Here is a 9,894-nt window from a genome sequence, read left to right as displayed (position 1 = left end):
TCGCCGACTCCGTCCACACCTTTGGGAACCCCTGGACCCCCGGGGCTGGACCCCGGCCCAAAAATACATAATCCCTATATCTGGACTGATAGCCAGCCATATGCACTTTATTGCCAAACCGGTCATTAAAGCATTGAACTGCTTTCTTACACCTTACACCAAATAGCTGTTGCCCTTAAAGCCCCTCCTCAGCCCCCACCTTAGGTTCTGCCTTCGCAGTTCACCCAGATTAGGTTCTGATTGGTCAGTTTCTATGCCAGGCAGTGTCAAAAGCTCTGCCTCCTAGGCAGCCATTGGCTCCTCGCAGTTCACCCAGATTTGGTTCTGATTGGTCAGTTTCTATGCCAGTCAGTGTCAAAAGCTCTGCCTCCTAGGCAGCCATTGGCTCCTCGCAGTTCACCCAGATTTGCGTCTCCAGGCCTGCCTCCTGGCCTGATCAGGGAGGTGGGGCTGATCAGCAGCTCCCGTGGCTGCTGGCGATGCTGGAGAGAAAGAGAGGCAAGGGCTGATCAACAGCTGCCATGGAGGCTGAAGATCAGACCCTGCTTCTCTCTCTGGGCCTCTCTCCAGGACTGATCCGCAACTCCCTCAGCAGTCAGTGCTGGGTCGCTGTAGCACTGAGTACAGGACTGACTTCCGGTGTCCAGGTGTCCGTTTGGTCATTTTGGACGTTACAGACCCTGGCTGTTTATCTATATAGATAATTACAATAAAATATTACCACAGAGTAATAGAATGTCAAATGCAACTTTTCTTGGGTGGCAAATATGCATTATATATGTTCATAGCTTGGGAAAGAAAAATGCACCATTACTTCAGAATGTATCCTTTTGATGAATATTATTTAAAATATTTTGAGATACCTTGCACTAATGAAAAGGTTAAAGAGAATAAAACGGGGCAGAGAAAAAATTATTGTGCTTAGCAGATATCTTGCAGAAAGCTTGCGGCCTTGAGCACAGCATAGCTCACATAACTAGAAGACACTTCACATGGGAGGAACCAAGGACAGACCAGACCCTTGCATGAGCAGAGCGGCTTGCAGCCAGCAAAATTTAATAAAAACCTGTCTCTTCCTGCTCTCTTTGCTGATGCCTTTCTCAGTCTCAGCCCACCTGTACCCAGGTGCCCGGAATACAATCTCGTTTGATACATTATGGCCTCATGTTATAGGTGCACGACCCAGGCCCACTCTGAACCTTTCATGTAGTGCCAAAACCCAGGAAGGTCTAGTGAGGGATCTGGTAAGAGCCATCACAGGGTTCCCGCAACCGGGCACTTGGCACTCAGAGAGACCGTGATCATCTAGCTCCTGAGCTCCCCTTGTGTCCAGGTAAGCCCCCCAGTCACACTCCTGCACAGCTGAACTTCTGCTGAACTCAAACACTCACGTGGCCCCCCTAGCCTTCCTCCAGACCGGCCTGGGTCGTGCCTGTGACTGGGTAGTGAACTTCTCCTTGCCTTGCTTCCTCCGGCATCAACACTGGGCATAGATTCTTAGGTAAGTGGCTTTAGTCTGTTTTCCTCTGTCCGGACTGTCCTGTCATTTTGGATTCGGAGCCAGGCTCCGGGCTGATACTGTTCAGCAGGCCCTATGGAAATCAAGTGCTGGTTGGGACAAGTCCTTTGGAGGAACCAGGCTCTCTCGCCCACTTTCCTGATGGGGACGCCTGTCACGCCTGCCACGGAGGGAGGGCTCCATCCGTTTCTGGTGAACGCTCGGGGGAGATGGGGACGCCTTTCTCGGCCTTAACTTCACAGAAAGCAGACCTTAAGCCACTTCCAATTGCCGTGAGGAATTCGCAGTTGACCATTCCCCACACTACATCCCTGGGCTGTCTACTTAAAAGCCTTCAAACCCTAGAATTCACACAGGACCTCTGGCCTCAATAAAACGGCACTTTCAATTTCCAAATTCTAACTGACCTTGACAATTCTGTTGAAGGCAGGGCAACTGGTCTGAGGTCCCATATATCTGGGCTTTTTTACACTCAAGGACACATCCTTCTTTCTGTAACAGCTGCTCTCCCTCACAGATTTTTCCTTCTTTACTCTAAGCCCCCAAAGAATATCAAATCCTCCTCTTCCTTCACCACTTTTGACCTCACCGACCATCCCCCAGACCTCCAGCCTATGGCTCCTCAGCCAATCTCCTTTTTAATTAACACTGGGGCCACTGCCCTTTCCGAATTCCTGGGACCTTTGTCCCCTCCTCAGTCTCTATTATGGGGGTTGACACATTAGTCTCACAGTCATTAGCCACCTCGCCTTTACACTGCATCTTACTAAATAACCCCTTATCCACTCTGCTTGCCCAACTGAAACAGTACAGACATCCCCTCATAAAGCCCAGTGGTCCCAAATGACTGTCACCTATTTCAGTTTCACTCTCACCCCCACAAAGCCACACCATTCCTTAGACCAGTGATGGCGAACCTATGACACGCGTGTCAGAAGTGACACTCGAACTCATTTTCTTGGTTGATTTTTCTTTGTTAAATGGCATTTAAATATATAAAATAAGTATCAAAAATATGAGTCTTTGTTTTACTATGGTTTCAAATATCAAAAAATTTCTATATGTGACATGGCACCAGAGTTAGGTTAGGGTTTTTCAAAATGCTGACACGCCGAGCTCAAAAGGTTCACCATCACTGCCTTGGATGGTAAACGCCTTATCGCCTCCATCACTGTCCCCTCCTCTAAACAAGAAATACTCTCCTTTCTTGGGCTCCCTAGGTACTCTGGCCTCTGAGTTCCCAACTTCAGTCTTCTCACAAAACTCCTCTATAGCATAACATGTCAAAGTGACTCCTCACTGAGCCTTTAGATCCCAAGGCCAGCATTCTCACCCCTTTAATGCTCTGAAAACTTCTCTGACCTCAGCGCCTTCTCGCACACACACACCCCTTCCCAAAGAACAACTTTCTTTACTGCAAAACTATAAACGTTACTTAACAGTCCAGCTACTATCAAAAGCTGAACTCATTATCACCCAAACCTTAGCATATTATCCCTAAGGAAAAATATGCCAGTTTTAAATCCAATCAGCTAGAGGGCTGGGGACAGACTGTTAGGCCTGCTCTCCCTTCCCCCACCTTTTCTCCAGCCTCATATGCCTATACGTAATTTCCCAAAGTCTTTGGCAAATTAAAACTTTAAAACATTACTATATTAAATGATAAACATCTAAATATTTCAACAAGTTTTAAGTTCACCTAATTTTAGCTTTTATTACAGAAAATTTATAAAGTAAATTTAAAATTGTTAATATATTAACAATATATCTTCTGCTTTGTTAAAGATATATTTCTTAAAAGTGAGAATGTTCATCAACGTCAATCTAAGAAATGCTGGCTGTTTACTTTTTAATCATCATTGGAAAATTAAGGTTTAAATATTGTAAATGACACAAGCCAGTAAGCCAGAACAAGCAGAATAGAAAAACTGAAATAATAAAATAGTAGTCCACAGCCATCTAGACAACTCTATCTTCCCTAAATCAAGAACACTTAAAAATAAATAAATTAAAAACAAACCTCATTTTGGTATATTAGACTACAGCCCTCCAAACTAATGTCTCTTTCCTTCCACCAGACCATTTGTCATAACTCTTATTGTTCTAACTTTTACCCCAATAATACTAAAATGTATAAAAGTTTGTCTTCACCATATTACAAGCCCTACTTGTACCACCACCCCTACATACCATCACAACCTCCTTTTGTGGCCAGGCCTCATCATCCCTCACCCCCAGAGCAAGGACAATTTAGGCCAGATACAAGTGTAAAAACTCACCAGGGCAGAAAGCTCCAAATGCCTAGCAAGGGGCAAAACTGGAGGAAAAACCAACCAACAACAACAACAACAAAAACCCCTTGCCTCCAGAATAACCTACCTTCTCACTAGCCTTCCTGGAAAAATAGCCCCTCTCACATATCAGCCAAATAACTAATAAATTAGATACCCAGACTTCCACATTCCTGCAGATTGTTAGTGATACCATTCCCCCACCTGGCGCAGACTATCCCATCTGAACAGTGCAAGATATTTTTTTAACTCATTACAGACCTCTGGTTCCAGGGCAATTTACAGAATTTCTCTCCAGATCACATCTGTTTACCTTCATAGTGCTTCTAAATCTCGCAGATCTCTTATATCCCTAAAATGGCCCCTCTACTCACCATAGACTAACTTTTAGCCACAGAAGGAAGGGTTTGTTTAATTGCTAACACCTCCTGTTGTTTTTATCTACGCTCTAAGGTCAAATGGAGGAAAGAACACAATGTATTCTACAGAATACTCAATGGCTAAAGGAGATCAGCCAGGGCAGCACAGAGCAGTCTATATGATCCAGCCTACAAGCAGCTCTGCCCAAATTAACCTGGCTTTGACCCCTTACAGGCCCCCTAACACTAATTCTCCTACTCCTCCTCTTCAGGCCCTGCATTTTCAGAATAGTTACCAAATTTATACAAACAAAATTCCAAATCCTAGTTAAGACGGTAGGAGAGTTTGCCCTTACCCTGAAAAAGGTACCCTACATGCCTATATCCCAGGAAATAATCTGAATTTACTCCTTAGGCGTCCATGATAGCCCCTCCCATGCGTGAAACAAAGAGAAAAGGCAACTTCATCCCCCTTCTTTTCCTTTGAATATACCCTTTAAGATGGGAATGAAAGGGTTAAAGAGAATAAAACGAGGCAGGGAAAAAATTATTGTGCTTAGCAGATATATTGCAGAAAGCTTGCAGCCTTGAGCACAGCATAGCTCACATAACCAGAAGACACCTGGCATGGGAGGAACCAAGGATAGGCCAGACCTGTATGTCAGCAGAGCAGCTTGCAGTCAGCAAAAATTAATAAAAACCTATCTCTTCCTGCTCTGTTTGCTGATGCCTTTCTCGGTCTCAGCCCACCTGCATCCAGGTGCCTGGAATAAAATCTCTTTTGATACATTATGGCCTCATGTCATAGGTGCGTGTCCCCAGCCCCCTCCAAACCTTTCACATAATGGTCAATGATGTGAAGTTATGGTTTTTTTACATAAAATACTAGAGGCCTGGTGCACAAAATGTGTGCATGGCGTGTGCGTGTGCCTGTGTGTGTGTGTGTGTGTGTGTGTGTCTGTGTGTCCCTCAGCCTGACCTGCACCCTCTCCATTCCAGGAGCCCTCAGGGGATGTCCTACTGATGGCTTAGGCCCGCTCCCCATGGTTCTCTGCTCTCTGTGGGGCCTGCCTGCTCCACACTGCAGTGAGTGCCAAGCAGGCCATGCTGGGAGCTGCCTGCAGGCCGGGCTTGCCTGCTCCCAGGTCGCCACAGCGATGGCCAAGCAGGCCTTGCCTTGCTGGGAGCTGCCTCCTCCCTGCTGTCAGTCTCCACGGAGACGATGAGGTTAATTTGGAATCCCACTCCTAATTGGCTGGTGGGCATTGTGAAGTCACAATCAATTTGCATCTTTCTCTTTTAATAGTGTAGATATTGTTTCCATGGCCTTTGGCCATTTTGTATCGATTGTAAATAAAAAGCAAAGACTTATATAACAACTTAAATCAATGAAAAATTTTGATTGGGAACAGAGCTCATATAGCATTAATCAGTCTGATAATCATTCTAGAACAGGAATCAGCAAACTTTTTTTGTAAAATGTCAGATTAATCTTTGTGGGTCATATGTTCTTTGTCACAACTAATCAACTCTGCCATGATAACATGAAAGCAGGTATAAACTATTTGTAAGCAATTGGGCATACCTGTGTTCCAATAATATTTTATTTACAAAGACAGGTGGTAGACTGGATTTGACCCATATATTCTGAAATACTAATTATCTTAACAGTCCCTATAGCTTTTTCTTTCAACCACAGTTTACATTCAGTAGCATTCCACACCAGTTTCAGCTGTACAGCAAAGTGGCTGGAAAACCATGCACTCTACAGAGTGGTCCCCCACTGCCCCAAGCACCCACCTGGCCCATATCCAGTTATCTCGACATTATTGACTATATTCCCCATGCTGCAAACCACATCTCTGTGGCTGTTCTGCAACTACCAATCTTTTTCACCCAGCCTCTCAACTCCCCTTGCCTCTGACAGTTATCAGCCTGTTCTCTGCATATATGAGTCTGTTTCTATTTTGTCTGTTTATTTTGCTCATTTGTTTCCACATATGTTAAGTCATATGGCATTTGTCTTTCTCTGACTGGCTTATTTCACTTACTATAATACTCTCCAGATCCATCAGGAGAGGTTAAGGTGGCTGGATAGAAAAGGTGAAGGGATTAAGCAAAGAAAAAAAACCTCATAGACAAGAGTATGATTACCAGAGGGAAAGGGGGGAGGAGGCAAGTTGAAGAGGGTAAAGGGGGGATAAATGGTGATAGAAGGAAACTTCACTTAGAGTGGTGAACACACAATACAATATACAGATGATGTGTTATAGAACTGTACACCTGGAAACCTATATAATTGTATTAACTAATGTCACCCCAATAAATTAAATGAAAGTAGAGTATGAAACCTGAAAAAAAATTGTGAGGTGAACATCTTGACAATGATATTTCTATAAATATTTGGTTTACTAGGTACCGGGTGTCAAGAAAGTTTTCTTGGATTTATGCAAGCACATATTCCAACGAGCTCTAAGCACAACTCCGACACATTCTCAGGACATTCTTGTGGAGTAAGAAAAGGCTAAACCAGCTCCAAGCGGCTTTCAGAGATGGTAGAAGGAGACAGAGAGAGGCTGAATCACCAGGCAGAAGGGAGCCAAGAGGAAACCAGGGTGAGGACTGTCTGGTTCTAGATGTACGTGTACCTCTGCCTCTCCCTCTGTGTGACACTCTCCTGTCTCTCTACAAAGCTCAGCAGGCCATGGCTTTCACAGCCAGTGGCGAAACCTCCAACAATCACTGAGAACCAGGCTCAGCAGCCCCTTGGAAGCACACCTAAGCATCTGGCCTACAGGGAGGGAGACATACCCAGCTATTTATAAGGGTGTGCTCTGTTCCGGACCCTGTGTTATTCCGCAGTTACCCACACAGGTTGACTTAACCTTCGGGAATACCCAAACTTGGAGGAACTCCTATTATCCCCATTTCACACAGCAGGGAACTGCTGCTCAGAGGGAACAGATGAATGTCCAGGATCCCATGGCCAGAAAGTCTGTCCGGAGATGGCCAAGTCACGTCCTCTGATCGCATTGTTGAAGCCGGCTAGGCAGCCTCTGACCAGCCCTGTGTGACAGGCAGAGAAGCAGCAAAGGGCAGTGAACATTGGTGAAAATTTCAAATGTTGACACTCACAGGAGAGGGGTTGGTTTTCTATAACACTTAATGCAAAAACTTTTTAAAAATCTTAACACAGCACATAAAAGTGTTTATCAAACTTATATGTGCTTTGAGTCCATCAGTTGGGATGGAATTTATACAGAACATACATGTACATTTTAAAACATGTATTCAGCCACTGATACCTCTGTTACTCTATTAAATATGATAACAAGGTAGGTGTTTCATTTGAGAATGAGATTTATAATTGTGTTTATAATGTAATATTCAGTAATCATTAAGACTTGCTTGAATTTTAAGTTTTAGACCAGAGAGTAGCTTTTATATATTACTGTTTAAAGCAGCAGTATCCACAAAAGAGGACAAAATAATATATTGTAATGGCAGTTAAAGCACTACTTAATACTCCCTGTCTCAAGTCCTTTTTTGTAACGAGGCAGTATATAAATAAATGAAATCAGCGGACTCTAATTCCTTTCATGTATGTTTCTTTGTTTTTCCCACCACTCCTCATTCCTCCTGTAAAGCCCCAATCCCATGAAGTTCATGCCAACTGCTATGCTACCCTCTCTGCCACCCCCGTTGCCACCACTTCCTACTTTTAGACATTCCCAATCATGAATAAATCCTCTGGCGCCTCAGTCATGGTCTTCAGGCCCACCCCAGTTACCACAATCATTCTGGGAGCCATCCCTCACCCCAGCCTTGACTTGTTCAAAACCCTTGCGAAAGTCGTCTCTTCCCCAACAACCTCCACCAGTTACTCCCACCAGCGCCCCTCCCCGCACCGTCACCCTTAGAAACTGCTCCCTTAAACCCCCAATTCCACCATTCCCACACTGCCCACACCTTCTACCTTCCAACTCTCCATGAGATACCTCCTGGATGTCTCGCAGCTACTTCTCCCACCAAATGACAGAAACAGCGGAATCAGAAGTACTGCGGTGCTGTTCAGTCCTTTAATGACATTAGTTGACGACAGAACCTGGCTTCCTCAGCTGGGTGACATTTAGCTTGGGCTGCTCCAATGACTCTGGCCAGGCTCGGGGACTCAGGCTTTCAGCCTCTTCTGGATGCACGCTTTTGGTCGAACAGAGTGAACGCTGCATCAGGGTAGCGCGGCACTTCATTGCTGTTGGCTGGCCTTTCCGCCTCTGGCTCGGTGGTCGGCGCACTGGGCACCCTTGGCGCACTTGGAGCACTCGGCGCACTTCGGTTGTTGGCCTCCAAGCCCACCATCTCCACGATGTAGTCCGTCAGGGAGTCGAGCATGACCATAACCAAGTCGTCTGCGCCGGAGCTTTGATCTTGATTCTGGTGATTGTTTTGAAGAAGGCGATCCACGTAGGTCAAAGGAGACTGCAACTCGGCGATTAAATCGCGGTCTGGAGTCCTGGAGGAGTTCGCAGGGCTTTGATTTTGTGACATGGTTGTTGATTTCAGTCCGATCAGCCCTTCTTAACTGTATGTATAGCTAGGCTAGGTCTTTGAAGACACCAGCGCTCAGTTCTGCCTCTTATATCTCTGCACTCTAGCCCCTCATTGGTCAGGGAGCCCTTTATGACATCCTGGACTTTGGGTCGCCATAGGTGTCCACTGTGACCTCATCAGACCTCAGCCTAGAAATGTCCCCTACAGGGACCTGTAACTCTAGCGACTGGCCCCTGACTTTTGAGGGAACTGTCATTTTCTGCTTGATTTTAACATTGTAAAAATAAATGTGTTTCAATTGAAAACTTTTCCCATCTTAAGGACACAATTCCATGCCATCTGATTCTAACCTTACATCGTCTTTACGGTCCTTTACAACCTTTGATTAGTTGTAGGTTACTGATAAACATGTAAACTGTCTTGTCTAGCAGATATTAAATTGTCCCCCTGTGATGATGTCATGAAACCAGTTTTACATCCATTTATACATTCATTGAAATGTTCTTGATTAATATGCCCATATCTAAATTTGTTTTCTCTTTTCAACCAGTTATAACACCTTGCCATTCCCTCATTGAGAAAACAGAATCTTTTAACACATGTTCATTTTCTATCTGTATGAATGTTTTGGTTTTTTACACCTTTTGAAAAATATATTTTAATCATTTTGGAAGTCACAATGAGATGCTCAGTAGATTCATCTGTCAGAATCAGGTAGATGTTGTTGAGCCTCATTTATAAGAATCATTTTAAGCCCAGATGTGCTTTTTCTTGGCTGTCCTAGGTGAAGCCAAAGCACCAAGAGATGTTTATTTTTGTTTTTTTTATCATTTTCATTTTCCTCTCTACTAATATTGTGTTTCTGCTTTGTTTTTGGTTCATTTATAGCTGATCACAGTCATAAATATGTCTATTCCAAAAGAGAGAATGTAGAAGGAAGAAAGGAGTCTCTGACCCAAGCAATTTCAATATTGAAGCACGCAAACCAACATAGCTTCACGGCCTGGGAATGATCATTGTTGAGGTGAGGCTCTTCCTTCTGATCCCATGAATTCACCTGGCTCCACAGCTCTGCCCTCTATGTTCTGCACTCAGAATCATCTTTCCTTTTGAATTGAGCACATGTTTGCAGTTGAGTAGTTTATCAGCCCATTTTCTGCTTGTCAACACCTGG

General features: G+C 44.4%; 1 protein-coding gene across 1 annotated transcript; it reads right to left on the bottom strand.

The window, feature by feature from the left end:
- Positions 1 to 8,348: 8,348 nt before the first annotated feature.
- Positions 8,349 to 8,717, bottom strand: LOC308511614 (huntingtin-interacting protein M-like; the record flags this gene model as incomplete). The annotated part of the gene is made up of 1 exon (XM_081081607.1): positions 8,349 to 8,717. The coding sequence occupies one exon, from the start codon at positions 8,715 to 8,717 to the stop codon at positions 8,349 to 8,351; it is 369 nt and encodes a 122-aa protein (XP_080937733.1).
- Positions 8,718 to 9,894: the final 1,177 nt, after the last annotated feature.

This window comes from Myotis nattereri, assembly GCF_964212035.1.
Source record: "Myotis nattereri genome assembly, chromosome: X".
NCBI lineage: Eukaryota > Metazoa > Chordata > Mammalia > Chiroptera > Vespertilionidae > Myotis > Myotis nattereri.
The sequence above is the reverse complement of the archived record's forward strand: the minus strand, read 5'-3'. Positions and strand labels throughout refer to the sequence as shown.